Consider the following 19,469-nt stretch of genomic DNA (forward strand, 5'->3'; position numbering starts at 1 on the left):
ATCTTTCGGATCTGAACATTCATGCCACAATAAAGAAAATTGCATTGAGAATTATGCTAGGTAGCATTCCACATCAAAAATTCTACTTTTATCATTTACCTACTCGAGGATGAGCAGGAATTAAGCTTGGGGATGCTTGATACGTCTGCAACGTATCTATAATTTTTGATTGTTCCATGCTATTATATTATCTATTTTAGATGTTCAATGGGCTTTGTTATGCACTTTTATATTATTTTTGGAATTAACCTACTAACCAAAGGCCCAGTGCAAATTGCTGTTTTTTTGCCTATTTCAGTGTTTCCTGGAAAAGGAATACCAAATGGAATGAAACCTTCGGGAGAGTTATTTTGGAACAAACGCAATCCAGGAGACTTGGAGTGGACGTCAAGGAAGCAACAAGGCGGCCACGAGGTAGGAGGGCGCGCCCAGGGGGGTAGGCGCACCCCCACCCTCGTGGGCCCCTCGTGGCTCCACCGACCTACTTCTTTCACCTATATATACTCATATACCCCGAAAACATACGAGAGCACCACGAAACCCTATTTCCACCGCCACAACCTTTTGTACCCGTGAGATCCCATCTTGGGGCCTTTTCCAGTGCTCCGCCGGAGGGGGAATCAACCACGGAGGGCTTCTACATCAACACCATACCCTCTCCGATGATGTGTGAGTAGTTTACCACAGACCTTCAGGTCCATAGTTATTAGCTAGATGGCTTCTTCTCTCTCTTTGGATCTCAATACAAAGTTCTGCTCGATTCTCTTGGAGATCTATTCGATGTAATTCTTTTTGCAATGTGTTTGTCAAGATCCATGAATTGTGGGTTTATGATCAAGATTGTCTATGAACAATATTTGATTCTTCTCTGAATTCTTTTATGCATGATTTAATATCTTTGCAAGTCTCTTTGAATTATCAGTTTGGTTTGGCCTACTAGATTGATCTTTCTTGCAATGGGAGAAGTGCTTAGCTTTGGGTTCAATCTTGCTGTGTCCTTTCCCAGTGACAGCAGGGGCAGCAAGGCACGTATTGTATTGTTGCCATTGAGGATAAAAAGATGGGGTTTATATCATATTGCTTGAGTTTATCCCTCTACATCATGTCATCTTGTCTAATGTGTTACTCTGTTCTGATGAACTTCATACTCTAGATGCATGCTGGATAGCGGTTGATGTGTGGAGTAATAGTAGTAGATGCAGAATCATTTCGGTCTACTTGTCGCAGACGTGATGCCTATATACATGATCATGCCCAGATATTCTCATAACTATGCGCTTTTCTATCAATTGCTCGACAGTAATTTGTTCACCCACCGTAGAATTTGCTATCTTGAGAGAAGCCCCTAGTGAAACCTATGGCCCCCGGGTCTATCTTCCATCATATTATTCTCCTATCTACTTGCTATTTCTGCCGCCTTTTATTTTGCAATCTTTATTTTCCAATCTATAAAACAAAAATACCAAAAATATTTATCTTATTATCTTTATCAGATCTCACTTTTGCAAGTGGCCGTGAAGGGATTGACAACCCCTTTATCGCGTTGGTTGCAAGGTTCTTATTTGTTTGTGCAGGTACGAGGGACTTGCGTGTAGTCTCCTACTGGATTGATACCTTGGTTCTCAAAAACTTAGGGAAATACTTACGCTACTTTGTTGCATCACCCTTTCCTCTTCAAGGGAAAACCAATGCATGCTCAAGAGGTAGCACCAAACCAAACCGATAATTCGAAGAGAAATACAAAGATATCAAATCATGCATATAAGAATTCAGAGAAGATTCAAATAATATTCATAGATAAACTGATCATAAATCCAGAGTTCTTCATATCTCTACAAACACACCATAAAAGAATATTTCATCAGATATATCTCCAAGAACAACGAGGAGAACATGGTATTGAGGATCAAAGATAGAGAAGAAGCCATCTAGCTACTAGCCATGGACCCGTAGGTCTGTGGTAAACTACTCATGCTTCATCGGAAGGGCAATAGAGTTGATGTAGAAGCCCTCCGTGATCGAATACCCCTCCGGCAAGATGCCAAAAAAGGCCCCAAGATGGGATCTCACGGGAACAGTAGGTTCCGGCGGCGGAAAAGTATTTTGGTGGACACTTCTGGTGGTTTGGGAATATTTCTGAATTTATAGGCCAAAGATTAGGGTCGGAGGACTCCCGTGGGGCCCACGAGCCAGGCCCCCCCTAGGTCGCGCCTGAGGGCTTGTGGAGCCCTCAGGACTCTTTTGCCTTCCTCTCCAAGTCCTACATGTGTCTTCTGGTCCAAGAAAAATCATCGCAAAAGTTTTATTCTGTTTGGTATTCACTTTCTGTAAAACTCAAAAACAAGGAAAAAACAGAAACTGGCACTGGGCTCTAGGTTAATAAGTTAGTGCCAAAAATAATATAAAATAGCATATTAATGCATATAAAACATTCGAAATAGATAATATAATAGCATGGAACAATCAAAAATAATAGATACATTGGAGAAGTATTAGGCACCATGACGCGCCCAGGGTGTGGGCGCGCCCTGGTGGCTCGTGGGGCCCATAATCATCCGTTCGACCTAATTCCACCTTTAAAAATTCTCTAAAATCGGGAAACCAATAGAGTGTTGGGGAACGTAGTAATTTCAAAAAAAATCCTACGCACACGCAAGATCATGGTGATGCATAGCAACGAGAGGGGAGAGTGTCGTCCACGTACCCTCGTAGATCATAAGCGGAAGCGTTATGAGAACGCGGTTGATGTAGTCGTACGTCTTCACAATCTGACCGATCCAAGTACCGAACGTACGACACCTCCGAGTTCAGCACACGTTCAGCTCGGTGACATCCCACAAACTCCAATCCAGCAGAGCTTCGAGGGAGAGTTCCGTCAGCACGACGATGTGATGACGGTGATGCTGATGCTACCAACGCAGGGCTTCGCCTAAGCACCGCTACGATATGACCGAGGTGGATTACGGTGGAGGGGGCACCGCACACGGCTAACAAAGATCAATGATCAACTTGTGTGTTCTAGGGTGCCCCCTACCCCCGTATATAAAGGAGCAAGGGGGAAGGCTGGCCGGCCCTTGCAGGGCGCGCCAGGAGGAGGAGTCCTCTTCCTAGTAGGAGTAGGACTCCCCTTTCCTACTCCTACTAGGAGGGGGAAAGGAAGGAGGAGAGGGAGAAGGAAAGGCCCCCCTACCAAGTCCAATTCGGACCAGAGGGGGAGGGGCACGCGGCCTGCCCTGGCCGGCCCTCTCCCTCTCCACTAAGGCCCATGTGGCCCATTACTTCTCCCGGGGGGGTTCCGGTAACCCTCCGGCACTCCGATTTTCTCCGAAATCACCCGGAACACTTTCGGTATCTGAATATAGTCGTCCAATATATCAATCTTTATATCTCGACCATTTCGAGACCCCTCGTCATGTCCTTGATCATATCCGGGACTCCGAACTACTTTCGGTACATCAAATCACGTAAACTCATAATACCGATCGTCACAGAACTTTAAGCGTGCGGACCCTACGGGTTCGAGAACTATGTAGACATGACTGAGACATGTCTCCGGTCAATAACCAATAGCGGAACCTGGATGTTCATATTGGTTCCTACATATTCTAAGAAGATCTTTATCGGTCAAACCGCATAACAACATATGTTGTTCCCTTTGTCATCGTATGTTACTTGCCCGAGATTCGATCATCGGTATCTCAATACCTAGCTCAATCTCGTTACTGGCAAGTCTCTTTACTCGTTCCATAATGCATCATCCCGCAGCTAACTCATTAGTTGCATTGCTTGCAAGGCTTCTAGTGATGTGCATTACCGAGAGGGCCCAAAGATACCTCTCCGACAATCGGAGTGAAAAATCCTAATCTCGATCTATGCCAACTCAATGAGTACCATCGGAGACACCTGTAGAGCACATTTATAATCACCCAGTTACGTTGTGACGTTTGGTAGCACACAAAGTGTTCCTCCGGTAATCGGGAGTTGCATAATCTCATAGTCATAGGAACATGTATAAGTCATGAAGAAAGCAATAGCAATAAACTAAAACGATCAAGTGCTAAGCTAACGGAATGGGTCAAGTCAATCACATCATTCTCCTAATGATGTGATCCCGTTTATCAAATGACAACTCATGTCCATGGTTAGGAAACATAACCATCTTTGATCAACGAGCTAGTCAAGTAGAGGCATACTAGTGACACTCTGTTTGTCTATGTATTCACACATGTATTATGTTTCCGGTTAATACAATTCTAGCATGAATAATAAACATTTATCATGATGTAAGGAAATAAATAATAACTTTATTATTGCCTCTAGGGCATATTTCCTTCATAGAGAGCCACCCAAAATACTTTTTCCACCGCCACAAGTTCCTGTTCTCGAGAGATCCCATCTGGAGGCCTTTTCCGACACTCTGCCGGAGGCGGAATCAATGACAGAGGGGCTCTACATCAACCTTGCTGCCCTTCCGATGGTGTGTGAGCAGTTTACCACAGACCTACATGTCCATAGTTAGTAGCTAGATGGCTTCTTCTCTCTCTTTGATCTTCAATACAATGTTCTCCTTGATGTTCTTGGAGTTCTATTCGATGTAACCACTTTTTGCGGTGTGTTTGTTGGGATCCGATGAATTGTGAGTTTATGACCAGATTATCCATGAATATTGTTTGAGTCTTCTCTAAAACTAATATGCATGATTATTATAGTTTTGTATTTCTCTCCGATCTATTGATTTGGTTTGGCCAACTAGATTGATTTTTCTTGCAATGGGAGAGGTGCTTTGTGATAGGTTCGATCTTGCGGTGCTCAATCCCAGTGACAGAAAGGGACATGACACATATTTCTACCGTTGCCATTAAGGATAAATAGATGAGGTTTATTCATGTGTGAGTTTACTTTGTCTACATCATGTCATCTTGCTTAAGGCGTTACTCCGTTCTTTATGAACTTAATGCTCTAGATGCATGTTGGATAGCGGTCGATGTGTGGAGTAATAGTAGTAGATGCAGGCAGGAGTTAGTCTACTTGTCTCGGACATGATGCCTATATATGATCATTGCCTTGGATATCGTCTTGATTATTCGCTTTTCTATCAATTGCCGGCAGTAATTTGTTTACCCACCGTATCTGTTCTTTTAAGAGAGAAGCCTCTAGTGAAAACTATGGCCCCCCGGGTCTACTTTTATCCTATATTAAAATCCAAAAATACCTTCCTCCAATTTTTCTTTACTTTATTTATTTCGTGTTTTATCTATCTATCAATCACTACAAAATTTAATCTTTGCAAATAACCGCTAAGGGATTGACAACGCCTTGTTCGCGTTGGGTGCAAGTATTTCTTATTTTGTGTGCAAGTACTACTAATGAGGTGATGCGTGGTTCCCCTACTTAATTGATAACCTTGGTTCTTAACTGAGGGAAATAAATATCTCTACTATACTGCATTATCCCCTCCGGGAAATCCCAACGCAACTCACAAGTAGCAGGAAGAATTTCTGACGCCGTTGTCGGGAGACATCATCAACATCTATCAAGTACCTACCCATAAACTTTTATCTCCTTGCATTTACTTTATTTTCCATTTGCCTCTCGTTTTCATCTCCCCCACTTCTAAAACATTTTCACAAAAACACAAAAATATTTTTCCCTTTTTGCATGTTTGCTTGCTTTTTGCCTTCATGTCAACACTCAAAAACGAAAAAATAAATAAGAAAAATTAAGATGGATCCTCATCCTCTTGCTAATATTTTTAAAAGATCCAATTATGATTAACCAATTGCTAGTGAGATGTTTGCACTAGATTATCTCTATGAAGTTTTGCTTGAAATTCATGAATCTAAAAATTGTGATGTGATGTTTGCTTGAACTACGTCGGTATTTTCCCAAAGAGGAAGGGATGATGCAACACAATAATGGTAGGTATTTCCCTCAGTGATGAGACCAAGGTTATCGAACAAGTAGGAGAACCATGCAACACCACGTAAACAGCTCCTGCACACAAAGAACAAATACTTGCAACCCGATGTAAGAGAGGGGTTGTCAATCCCTCACGGGTAAAAGGATAGGTAAAATTGTAGTAGATTGGAGAAATAGATCTCGCGGGAACACGAGATAAAATAAATAAATAAAAGTTGCAGCAAGGTATTTTTGGATTTTTGGATTAATAGATCTGAAAATAAAAGCAAATAAAAATAGATCGCGAAGGAAAATATAATAAAGAAGAGACCCGGGGGCCGTAGATTTCATTAGTGGCTTCTCTCAAGAAAAATAGCAAACTGTGGGTAAACAAATTACTGTTGGGCAATTGATAGAACTTCAAATAATCATGACGATATCCAGGCAATGATCATTATATAGGCATCACATCCAAGATTAGTAGACCGGCTCCTGCCCGCATCTACTACTATTACTCCACACATAGACCGCTTTCCAACATGCATCTAATGTATTAAGTTCATGGAGAAACAGAGTAATGCAATAATAACGATGACATGATGTAGGCAAGATCTATTTATGTAGAAATACACCCCATCTTGTTATCCTTAATAGCAATGATACATACGTGTCGGTTCCCCTTCTGTCCCTGGGATCAAGCACCATAAGATTGAACCCATCACAAAGCACCTCTTCCCATTGCAAGATAAATAGATCAAGTTGGCCAAACAAAACCCAAATATCGGAGAATAAATATGAGGCTATAAGCAATAATGCATATAAGAGATCAAAGAAGACTCAAGTAACTTTCATGGATAAAAACATAGATCTGATCATAAACTCAAAGTTCATCGGATCCCAACAAACACACCACAAAAAGGGTTACATCATATGGATCTCCAAGAGACCATTGTATTGAGAATCAAAAGAGAGAGAGAGAGAGAGAGAGAGAGAGAGAGAGAGGAAGCCATCTAGCTACTAACTACGGACACGTAGGTCTACAAAAGACTACTCATGCATCATCAGAGAGGCACCAATGAGGATGACGAACCCCTCTGTGATTGTGTCTAGATTGGGTCTGTGGTTTCTGGGACTAGCGGCGACTAGAATTGATTTTTTTCGACTCTCCTATGGTATATGGAATATTGGGGGTATTTATAGAGCAAAGAGGCGGTGCGGGAGGCCACCGAGGTGGGCACAACCCACCTGGGCGTGCCTGGGGCCCCAGGCGCGCCCTAGTGGGTTGTGCCCCCCTCGGGGCACCCCCACCCCCCAGGTGCTTCTCCGGTCCATTGGGTGTCTTTTGGTCCATAAAAATTCCACGAAAAGTTTCGCTGCGTTTGGACTCCGTTTGGTATTGATTTCCTGCGATGTAAAAAAGCAAAAAAAAAATACAATTGGCACTGGGCACTATGTCAATAGGTTAGTATAAAAAATTATATAAAATGATTGTAACACATCCAAGAAAGATAATATAACCGCAGGGAACAATAAAAAATTATAGATAAGTTGGAGACGTATCATGATGAAGTGTTAAAAGAAGAAATTGTTAAGGTGATTGACGATAGCTCCTTGAATGAGAAGCATGATTACAGTGATATTATTATAAATTCTAGTAATGACAATTGTGCTAATGATATGCAAATCTTCAAGCTTGGGGATGATAATTTTGTTATGTCAACTACTTATTGCAATGATCATGATTGGGTGATAATTTTTTTATGATCTTGAAAATTTATTTAAGCCTCATGATGAATATGAAATTGATAATCATGTTTGCAATAATGTTGAAAGTGGGTTTGGAAGAATGTCAATTTTAGGTAAAAAGAATCCCACATGTTTGGAGAGTGTTCAATCTTATGAATTTTTTTATGAAACTGGGATTGGAGAGGTCATGACTTCAGTTGATGTTAATCCCACTATCTTGGAAGATTATAAACTTTTATGCATGTGGATAATGAAGAGAAAATTTTATATGATAGCTATATTGTTGAATTTGAGTATGATACTACATGTAATTATTATGAGAGGGGGAATATGCTTCCTTCTTCCTTGCATAAGCTAGATATTGCTTGTCTTGATAATTTTTTCCTATAAAATGTATATGCATAGGAAGTATGTCAGACTTAAATGTGTTGGTCACATGTTTTATGATGCTCTCTTTGTGCTTTAATTCTTGTCTTTTATGTGAGCATCATTAATATCCCAAGCATACCTTAAATGCTATAAAGAAAGAGCTTGTTGGGAGACAACCCAATAGTTATCTTTTCTGTTTTTTGTGTGCACACAATTATGCTATTTTTATGGTCGTGTTTTTGTGTTTTAATTAGTGTTTCTGCCAAGTAAAGCCTTTTGGGATGACTTGGATGGCAATTCCTTTGATTCTGTGCAAAAACATAAACCTTTTCTTCCAGTAGCAGAATTGTTAAAATTTTCTAGAGCTTGATAAATTGTTAAATGTTTTTAACATGATTGATATACAAATTGCCCACATTGTCCTAATGTTTCAGAATTTTTGGAGTTACACAAGTATGGTCATTGTTTGAATTACTACAGACTGTTCTGTTTTTGACAGATTATGTTTTTGTTTCGTTGTTCGCTTGTTTTCATGAATCTATGGATTGTATCGGGGGGTATAAGCCATGGTGAAGTTAGAATACAGTAGGCATAATGCAATAATAAAATATAAACGGATTTGCAACAGTACCTAAAGTAGTGATTTGCTTTATTATACTAACGGATCTCATGAAGGTTTTGTTGAGTTTTGCGTGCTGAAGTTTTCAAGTTTTGAGTGAGATCACGATGGATGAAGGAATAAGGAGTGGCAAGAGCCTAAGCTCAGGGATGCCCGAGGCACCCCAAGGTAATATTCAAGGACTCCCAAGCATCTAATGGGGCGCGCCCCTCAGGCTTGTGGGCCCTGGTCTTGGGGATGCCCCGGAAGGCATCCCCTCTTTCTTCTACCGACCATCGGTAATGTTACTTGGAGCTATATTTTTTATTCATCACATGATATGATTTTTTCTTGGAGCGTCGGGTATTATATGAGTCTTTGTTTTCTTTTTAGTTTGTCACAATCATCCTTGTTGGACACACCTTTTTGAGAGGGACACACATTTTTCATGATTTGTTAGAATACTCTATGTGCTTCACTTATATCTTTTGAGCTAGGTAGTTGCTCTAGTGCTTCACTTATATCTTTTAGAGCACGACGGTGATTAAATTTCGAAGAAATAGATGAACTATCATGCTTCACTTATATCATTTTGAGAGTTGATAATAGTAATGGTAATTTGCACAAGATATGAATTTGGTCTCAATGTGATGACTATTCAAGAAGGATATAATAAAACTTTCGTGTAGATCACTAGATATGATAAGTTTGATTCCTTACAACAGTTTTGCGATATGGGGATGATAATATGTGCGTTATGCTAGTGAGTAATTGTGATCTAGTAAGAATATTGGTGTTAAGGTTTGTGATTCCCTATGCATGCATGTAAAGTCAATAGTTATGCAACAAAGTTATATCCTACTTATGGTGCATGATTCAGTGTTAGTTATTCTCAATGCATGTGTATGACTGTTTTCGTTTTTTGGTTGGTTGCTTCTCAATCTATTTGCTAGCCTCCATTTGTACTAAGCGGGAATACTGCTTGTGCATCCAATTCCTTAAACCCAAAGTTATGCCAAATGAGTCCACTATACCTACCTATATGCGGTATTTACATGCCGTTCCAAGTAAATTTGCATGTGCTAACTCTAATCATTCAAAAAACTATCCGTTTAGTATGCCCGTACCTCTCATGAAGCGACAGAGGGTGGCCAATATCTTTCATGCTAAATGGGTTATTCTCACGATGAGTGTTTATTCACTTGTCATTGAACGAGAAAGTGACAGGTAATAGGGATGCCCAGTCTGAAAATGAAAGAAAAAAAATAAAAATAAAATAATAAAGTCCCCCTTGGAAAGTTGAAAGTTTGGAAGGCACCCATGGATACAGCTAGCCATGGATTATGAAAGAATGGTGGAGGGGGAGTAAACTTTATTTTCTGTTTGGGAAGCGCCTATAGTGTGTCTAGCATGGGAGATATTGGAAACTTTCGGTCGTGACGTTGACAGGAAAAGCATGCGTCTCTCAAAAATAATTTTATCTCTATTTTAAACTTTGAGCTCTGCCACCTCTGCAAATCTCTTCTCCCCTCTGCGAAGGGCCTATCTATTTTAATTTTATGCATTTTTATTTTTATGTTGAGTCTCCATCTTCTCTTATAAAGCACCAACTAGAGAGCATTATTGTCATGCTTGTGCATTGGGTGTAGTTAATGTTGAGTGTGTTTCATGAATGGATCAACGACTGAGCATAATGGGCTAGGGATACCTTTCTTTAGCGTTGATATTTTGAAAGACATGGTTGCTTGTTAGTATGGTTGAGTATTTATATCTTCATGTCAAGCTGTAGACTATTGCTTTGAATCACTCAAGTCAAAATATCGATGCCACAACAGAAAAGATTTATTTGATGAATATGATATGTAGCATTCCACATCAAAAATTCTATTTTTATCATTTACCTACTAGAGGGCGAGCAAGAATTAAGTTTGGGGACGCTGATACGTCTCCAACGTATCTATAATTTTTTATTGTTCCATGCTATTATAGTATCAATCTTGGATATTTTATATGCATTTACAAGCAATTATATATCATTTTTGGGACTAGCCTATTAACTTAGTGCCCAATGCAAGTTGCTGTTTTTTTCCTATTTTTGGTTTCTAGTATATCAGTACCAAACGAAGTCCAAATGCCACAAAACTTTTTGAAGATCTTTTTCTGGACAAAAGAGACCCTAGAAGCTTCAGGAGAGGGCCAGAAGATGAAGGAGGGGCCCACGAGCACCACGGCGCGCCCAGGGGGTGGGCGTGTCCTGGTGGCTCGTGGGGCCCACATTCACCCGTTTGACCTAATTCTGGCTCTATAAATTCTCTAAAATCGGGAAACCAACAGTGAGCCACCCAAAATACTTTTTCCGCCGCTGCAAGTTCCTGTTCTCGAGATATCTCATCTGGAGGCCTTTTCCGGCACTCTGCCGAAGGGGGAATCAATCGTGGAGGGGCTCTACATCAACCTTGCTGCCTTCCCGATGATGTGTGAGTAGTTTACCATAGACCTACGGGTCCATAGTTAGTAGCTAGATGGCTTCTTCTCTTTCTTTGATCTTCAGTACAATGTTCTACTTGATGTTTTTGGAGTTCTATTCGATGTAATCACTTTTTGCGAGTTCGGTGACCACTGCCAAGGGTTGCCATTTTTACGGGTTTGGTGACCGCCCTCAAGGGTCCCTTAGTGGAATCATGGCATCTTGCATTGTGCAAGGGCGTGAGGAGATTACGGTGGCCCTAGTGGCTTCTTGGGGAGCATTGTGCCTCCACACCGCTCCAAACCAAGATTAGCATCTGCATGGGTGTGAACTTCGGGATACATCATCGTCTTTGTGTGCCTCGGTTATCTCTTACCTGAGCCCTTTACTTATTCACTTTACTTTGTGATAGCCATAGACATGATATATATCTTGCTATCACTTAGTTGTTTATTTTGCTTAGCATAAGTTGTTGGTGCACATAGGTGAGCCTAGTCGATTTAGGTTTTGTGCTTGACAAATTAAACGCTAGTTTTATTTCCATTTGTTCAAGGATAAACCATAATTATGTTAAAGCGCCTATTCACCCCCCCCATTCTAGGCGACATCCACGATCTTTTAAACTTCAAGTTCACTAGGCTGACATGATCATTCTTAATGATAATCGATGTGCCGTCGGCGTATTGCAAATGAGTAATAACCCCCTCACTCAGCTCTGGGAAAACTCCCTGAATGTGACCAGCCTTCTTAGCTCCCTCTAGGTCTAGGATGACCGCCAAGGCTTCAACCATTATGTTGAAAAGCAATGGGGATATGGGGTCACCTTGCCTGACCCCTTTTGAATTACGAAAATATGGTCTCATCTCTCCGTTAATGTTGATGGCCGTCTGGCCACCCCTGACCATTTGCATGATCCAACTCACCCACAGTGGTAAAAAAAACCTTTCAGCCCCATGATTTTTTTAGGAATTCCCAGTTAAAGCGGTCATATGCCTTCTCAAAATCCAATTTCAGTACAAGGAAGCTCTCCTTTTGTTGATTTACTTAATGAAGGACCTCATGGAGTATCGAGATCCCCTCGAGGATGTTGCGGCCTTGGATAAAGGCTAGTTAGCTTTGGCTGATAATCTGATCGCAATCGGCGTCAGCCGAGTGGCAAACCCCTTAACTAACAAGCAGAAACCAATATTGATCAGTGCAATGGGTCTGAACTGCTTAATAAGCTCCGCCCCTGGAGTCTTAGGAAGCAGGGTAATGATGGCATAGTTTAGGCCCTTGATATCGACTCTTCCCCTTGTGGAAGTATCTGAAAGTTTTAACATCTGCTGTCCTATCAAAGGCCAGAATTTCTTGTAGAATTTAACCGGAAAACAATCTGGGCCCGGCGCGGTATTAGTGTGAGTGTCCTTAAGTGCCGATTCCAGCTCCATCATGGAGAATGGTCTATCTTGTATTAATAGAATGGATGTAGCGTCTGCCCACGTTCGATGTCTTCCGGGCCAGCAAGAGCATGCAGTTTTTTTTTTCAAGAACAAGGACTATTTCAGTGGCAATCAAGTTGATCCAAGGACGAGAACAAGACAGGTCGATTTATGCTTCCTTAGTTAAGGAGATTAGATATCTCATGTCACTTCATGAATGATGTATTACTCATGTTAGCCGTCATGTTAATAAGGTTAGTGATAGCTTAGCAAATTTTGCCCGCATAGAGGGAAGAGCAATGACTTGGCTAGGATCTGGTCCCCTTGTTGCGGTAGAACTATCAGCGGCTGATTGTAATTTTCTTGGTGGTTGAGTAATACAAATTTCACTCGCAAAAAAGAAAAGGACGATTTCAGTGGCCATCTCGGAGATGAATGAATCCTAGATCCCTGTCCGGCTGTCCCTGTGGTCACCGGCAGCAACCAGCGATGTCCACCACAGAGCACAGAACTAGATCGGTCCAAACGAAACGACGGAGATCGCTCTAAATCCCCAGTACGTACAGTACTATTTTGCGTTGTCAAAATCTTGATGGAGCTGGAGCCCGCGGAAAGTGGCGCTACGACTCTACTGCCTTTTCTACGTTTGCCACAAGCCACGCCGCTGCTCTGCAAAGCTTTGAGCACTCGCAGCAGTGCCGCAGAAGCAGCAGTGAATAGCTTTGGGCTCGCATCCCTGGTCCTGCGAGCTCCCCTGCACTGTGCCCCCCCACAAGGCCCAAGGGCCCCCCGCCCTTTGCTTTTGCTGCACGCCTTGTTGGCGACGCAGGAGGGTCGGGTCTCATGGCCACCCATCCATGAATGAATAAATGGCCACCTAACCTAACTTTGGGAACTTCCATCGGCTCCATCTTTGCCGGACGACCGGCCCTCGGGAGCTTTAAAAAGAAACCGGAAAATGGTCTCAGCAGCAGGCACCCAGCCACTCACTCACTGTCGCTGATATCACCAGTTGTAACTTGTATCTGGTGAAGCAATTGCTCGCTTGAAAGGGCTGTGGAGTGGAAGGAACAAGACAACCACATGCTATCTAGTATTAGGGCATCTCCAGCCGCGTCTTCAGGAAGGCCTTCTCAAATGATTTTTTTATGCCGGCGTCAAACAAACAGCCCAATCACGTCCCAGGAGCCTGATTTTCACCGTCCTAGGCCGAAAACAGCGCCGGTGGACCCAGGCCGAACCCGGCGCGCTGGGGGCGCCCGGGGGCGCCGGGGCGAACTGTTTTGGCGCGAAACAGCCGCGGGCCCGCCGCGTCAGCGACACGGCGCCTCGTTTTTCCCCAACGGCCTCGGTTCCCGCGGGGAATCAATGCCAAGGCTGCCGCCGGTCAGCCTTGCCATTGATTCCTCATGGGCGGCACGTCACGGGACAGCGCGCCGACGCCTCCCCTCCCTCGCACGCGTACACACGGGTGCGGCGCGGCTATATAGCCGGTGGCCTGCACTTGCCTGTGACCACACCAGCCCCGCCCCTCGTCGCCGCCCAGCTCCTCCTTTTCCCTACCTCTCCCGAGCGCCGCCGCCCAGCCCCTCCCCCTATCTCTCTACCTCTCCCGAGCCCGTCGCCATGGCGGAACGCTACCCCGGAGACGAGGCGGCGGCCAACGGCTTCGGCCGTCGTTCGCTCCGCGAACAGGAGTCCTGACTCCTGTTCCAGGCGAACATCCCGGCACCGCCGGACATGCGCGTCGGGCCGACGGGGTGGAGGCTCAGCGCCGGGGGAGTGCCCATTCCCCCGTTGCTTGACGCCGTGGCGAAGCCGAAGTACTTCGCTGAGGAAGTCGAGGTCGTGCGCGCCTCCCTCACCGACGCCCAACTCTCCCTTCCCCAGTACGCAGCCGACAACCACGCGGCTTGGGCGGCGTATTTCGAGCGCCGCCAGCAGCAGCGCTTGGCGTCCGTCAATGGCGCACCGGTGGTTGGCGGCCGGCAGAACAACGAGGGGCGCCACCTGTGGTGGGGCGTCCCCGGCCGCACACTCGAGGGCGTGCTGACGTACCTCGAGGGCGGCAATGACCCGCCGTTGGCGTACCCGGCGAGGGCGGCCGCCCCGACGCAGCACCGACGCGCCGGGCCATGGGCGCCAAGGAGGTTTGGATCCTCCTCCTCTTCTTCCTCCTCCCGATCTTCATCGCACTCCTCCGACACTCCGGCCCTGCTCGACGTCAAGGCCGAGCCCGCGGCGGAGACGCCGCTCGGCCGGCGCACTCGCAGCGTCGGCATCGTCATCAACGAGGGCGGCCGGCGTGCCTACTCGCCGGCTCCTCCTCCGCGCTTCGTCAAGCCAAAGACGGAGTCGGGGCTCGCGCCAGTGAAGACGGAGCCGGGGCTCGCACCGGTGAAGAAGGAGCCGGCCGCGCCGGTGACGACGAAGCTCGACGACGACGACGCGGCCCTGGAATGGGCGAGCAGGGACTCCATAGCGATGGAGAAGGAGCGCCTGGAGAAGGCGAAGGAGCGCCCGCGCGCCGCCCTGCTTCGCTTCGCGGAATGTCGACACGGCCGCGACGAAGGCGGAGTCGTCGTCATCTGCGACAGCGACGACGAGGACGATGCGCCGCCACCAGTCCGCCATGGCGACGCCGGGCAGGGGTCCAGCAGGGACGCCCGCGTTAAGGAGGAGAAGGCCGACGACGACGATGGCGGCGACGGCGGCGACTTCAGCCACTTTTTTCTTTAGATTAGTTTATGTATATGTGCTATGTAATAAAAATCCGCGAACTTCGCCGAAATGTGCCAAAATTTATTGTGTTTGGCCGAAATTTATCGTGTTTAAGCCGAACTTCGCCGAATTTTTTTTTATTTTAAAACGTGCCTGGGCGGCTCTGGGGCCGGTGGCTGGGGACCAACTTGCCCTAGGTCTAATTTTTAGACCAACTCACTCCCAAACGGCGATTTTAAGCGCCTCCTGAAGAGCCAACGGCTGGAGATGCCCTTACTACCACCATCCTCGGTTCCCCGCTCCGGTTCCGGCGCGACCGCGACTAGAACTAGATAGATACACACAAGCGGACAAGCCGCGGAAGCATGGCTTGGAGTTTCCACTTTGTTCCCTTGCTCCTCCTCCTCCTCCTGCTCTCCTCCACTTCCGCAGTGGCCACCTCCGGGCACAGCACCGGCAACGCCACCGCAAGCCTGAGGCCAGGGCGGGAGCCGCTCAAGCACCGGAGGAGGGTTAGGGCTCTCCTCGGCAGGCTCAACAAGCCCCCCCTCAAGACCATCAAGGTCACCATCTGTATACCTCAAAGTGAAACTAGTTCTGCACTGCGCATTCTTCTCTCCATCTGTTTGTTTGTGGTTACAATGGAAATGCTTGCTTTATGTTTTGCAGAGCCCGGATGGTGATTTAATCGACTGCGTCCCCTCTCACCTCCAGCCCGCGTTCGACCACCCGATGCTCAAGGGACAAAAGCCTCTGGTAATTAAAAGCATCTTCTTTGTGAGAAGCGTTGTGCCTCTCTCTCGTGTGAGAAGTGTTGCTAAGCTAGTTCGATGCTTAACTTGACTAGGACCCGCCGGAGAGGCCCAAGAACTACAACTCCACCATTGCTGGAGCGGCGGTGGTGCAGGCGTGGCATGCCACCGGCGAGGCGTGCCCGGAAGGGACGGTGGCGCTGCGGCGGACCACGGAGAAGGATCTGCTCAGGGCCAGCTCCCTCAGGAGGTACGGCAGGAAGCCGCCACGCCGGACCACTCGCCGTGATTCCACCAGCAGTGGCCATGAGGTTGGTCGCTTTGCACACTCTACTGTCTCCTCTCCCCTACATTCTCATGGATAAAAATACACTGAAAGAAATAACTCTTGCACCTACAATAATGTTAATATGTCATAGTAAAGTAACAAAAGAATGGTTTGGTAGTGGCATAGATATAATTTTTCATTTCCGTAAAATACTTTTTTTCCAGTGGTAGGTCTAAAATTGTCTGTAAATAGTAGAATGCGCCTATGATGACAGCAACTCTGCACTGTTACGCCAAGGAGAAGGGAAAGAGAAAGAAAAAAATGTGAGCAAACCAAATTAGCTCTGTAGTTTGCTCTGTAAAAAGAATATGGGAATGAACTTCCAGTGTTGGGGCTTGTGGCACCTGGAAAAGCTACAAAAGAGAAGCCCGTACTACTCAGGAAAAGGATAATCACAGCAATTAGACAGTCACTGCTTGCATATGAGTCCATAGAAGCTTCACTAGGGAAAAATCCAGATTGCTAATTTTTACTTTGCTACTAGGATCACTGGTTGCCTTTGTTCATATCTGTAGGCCAACATTTGTTTAGATCCATTGGCAACTAGTGCGGCCAGTTCAGATACCCTCTGCTTGACTACACGACTCGGGCATAGAAATATTTCAGTCAGGACGGTGGTCAGACTCCTGTCTGGCAGTGCAGTTTCAGCTGGCAGCATGTGCATCTCATCTGGGTTTTGGAGTAGTTTATTTGCCAAGACATGTCCTGCACATTGGTAATTTAACTAAGATCTCTGCACGTTATGCTTGCTGTGAAGCCAATGACAAAGTTCTCAAAAATCTGAATTTGGTTCAAAGGTAGGGTTATAATTAAACAGAGAAGCCAAATGATTCCAAGGGCCAATACGATAGCTCAGTTCCCTGTTCTGCGCATCTAGTTGTGCTTCGGTTGGGCATCTTGAGCTAGAATTAGGTATTCAAAGGAGCATTTTGTTGCCCTCTGTGATTAAAATCAAAATAGCAGTACCTTCATAAACATTGTCTGATGTCGGCACCACTCGGCGACATTGCGTGAAGAACCAATACCGCCCTTATTTTGTACTACCTCCGTCCGGAAATAAGGGACGTGGTTCTAGTATTTCGAAACGGAGTATTTGTAAACCAGATAATTTGTGGTATAGGAGAGGACCAGAGGCAATATATTGGGCTTTTGAAGCGTAGTGTTAACCTTCCATCCAAGTTACTGACTATTTTTTTCTCCTCTAGAACAGTGGTCTGAATTTATTAATTAATCAAGCCACTAGTGGTAAACATGAAGACTAGTGTTTTGTTAGAAAGCTGTGGACATACATAAATGCCACGCATAAGACATAAGATTCTTATCATGAATATCAAGTTGAATGTACCTTCATCGAGTTTACCAATGAGCTTAATCTCCGGAGGAGAGATGCTCAGCAGACACACAAGAAGAGAACCCATGTGGTTTGGAACAACTAAATAAACAATTTGTACATGTGCAGAAGCTTCATTAACCTAATCAAAATGCATGAGCAAATAACTCGTCTTGAATGACGGGCTCTTTGACTCAACCATTAGAGTAACTTGGTTGCTTTGTCTTATATCCACTGCATTCGAGCAGCGTAGTTACTGTGCCACTCCCCTTCCCCTAAGCGAAAGATTGGACTTACCATACCTAGCTAGTTACTATCCAAATTGAAAAACATAGTAGTATCTAGTAGCTGAATAATGCTTGGAGTCTACTGCTCTTAACATAGCTCTGTTTTTTGGAGGCAGCATGCAGTTGGGTATGTGAATTCAGAGAAATACTATGGGGCCAGAGCGAGTGTAAACGTGTGGTCACCCAGGATAGATGACCCATCCGAGTTCAGCCTGTCGCAGATCTGGGTCATCTCCGGCTCCTTCGGCCACGATCTCAACACCATTGAGGCTGGATGGCAGGTACATGAACAGAATGATACTATAAAAGATTCTTGAAACAATATCATTGTACTACTTATCTGCAGAAAGAACATGAAAGATGAAACCCTTGTCATCTCATTTTCAGGTCAGCCCGGAGCTGTATGGAGATAGCAATGCCAGGTTCTTCACTTACTGGACAGTAAGTAGTATTGTTTGCACAAACAAAAACTTCACCTCTTGCCTGGTCAGTGGCTGAGTTGAACTAAACGTGCACTCTTTTCGCAGACCGATGCGTACCAAGAGACGGGGTGCTACAACCACAACTGCCGCGGGTTCGTCCAGACCACCAACAAGATCGCCGTCGGCGCGGCCATCACGCCGCAGTCGGTGTACAACGGGAGGCAGTTTGATATCAATCTGATGATATGGAAGGTAAATGCCATTTCAGAATCACTGCAGTAATTTTCATTTTTCAAGAAGGATTGGTTGATATCTGCATGGCAAATGCCTGATGATGCATGGCTGGTCCTAACTCCTCAGGATCCCAAGCACGGGCACTGGTGGCTGGAGCTGGGCCCGGGCGTGGTGGTGGGCTACTGGCCGTCCGGCCTGTTCACCCACCTGGCGCACCACGCGAGGATGGTGCAGTTCGGCGGCGAGGTCGTCAACACCCGGCCGCCGGGGTCCCACACGGCGACGCAGATGGGCAGCGGCCACTTCCCCGGCGAGGGGTTCGACCGCGCCGCCTACTTCCGGAACCTGCAGGTGGTGGACTGGGACAACAGCATCATCCGGGCGTCCGGCCTCAAGCTCCTCGCTGACCACCCCGGCTGCTACGACATCCAGGGAGGCTCCAACGGCCGGTGGGGCACATACTTCTACTACGGAGGGCCAGGGAGGAACGTGAAATGCCCCTGACCCCTGACATTGTTAGGCTCTTGCTGTGTTGTTTCTTGGCGTTGTTTGCTTGCTTTTTTGTCACCAAATCTTTTGCGATAGTAGTCCGTACCCCCATTATTTCGACTAGGATATCATTGTTAGGCTTAGGTCTTTTAGCTCCTGGATCCATATGAGCGCTCGAGGGTTGAGAGGAATCTGTAAATTTTGACAAGTACATGCAGGCGTGTGCATTCTGTTTACCGAGGAAGTAGCACCAGTTTTTACTGTAAAATGCTTCAGTGTTTCTACAGATACATCGCATTTCATCTACTATCTACTATCTATATATCTACCTACTACCACTATAAAAAAAAAGAGGCAGATCCAAACAATTATACCCGTCCATCTACAAAATTTAATGGTCCATAATC

General features: G+C 45.3%; 1 protein-coding gene across 1 annotated transcript; it reads left to right on the forward strand.

Moving 5' to 3' along the window:
* Window positions 1–15,471: 15,471 nt before the first annotated feature.
* On the forward strand, window positions 15,472–19,384 carry LOC125520694 (protein neprosin). The gene is made up of 7 exons (XM_048685659.2): window positions 15,472–15,783; window positions 15,890–15,976; window positions 16,068–16,283; window positions 18,034–18,198; window positions 18,305–18,358; window positions 18,445–18,591; window positions 18,700–19,384. The coding sequence occupies exons 1-7, from the start codon at window positions 15,586–15,588 to the stop codon at window positions 19,075–19,077; spliced, it is 1,245 nt and encodes a 414-aa protein (XP_048541616.1). The 5' UTR covers window positions 15,472–15,585; the 3' UTR covers window positions 19,078–19,384.
* Window positions 19,385–19,469: the final 85 nt, after the last annotated feature.

Source organism: Triticum urartu, chromosome 7A (assembly GCF_056163025.1).
Source record: "Triticum urartu cultivar PI428250 chromosome 7A, HENAU_Tu73, whole genome shotgun sequence".
Lineage (NCBI taxonomy): Eukaryota > Viridiplantae > Streptophyta > Magnoliopsida > Poales > Poaceae > Triticum > Triticum urartu.

Excerpts from the sequence above, each read along its gene's own strand:
- LOC125520694 (XM_048685659.2), top strand. The coding sequence starts at position 15,586 with ATGGCTTGGAGTTTCCACTTTGTTCCCTTGCTCCTCCTCCTCCTCCTG. Across the intron at positions 18,359-18,444 it reads GGTTCTTCACTTACTGGACA|ACCGATGCGTACCAAGAGAC; the intron begins GTAAGTAGTATT and ends CTCTTTTCGCAG. Across the intron at positions 18,592-18,699 it reads TCAATCTGATGATATGGAAG|GATCCCAAGCACGGGCACTG; the intron begins GTAAATGCCATT and ends CTAACTCCTCAG.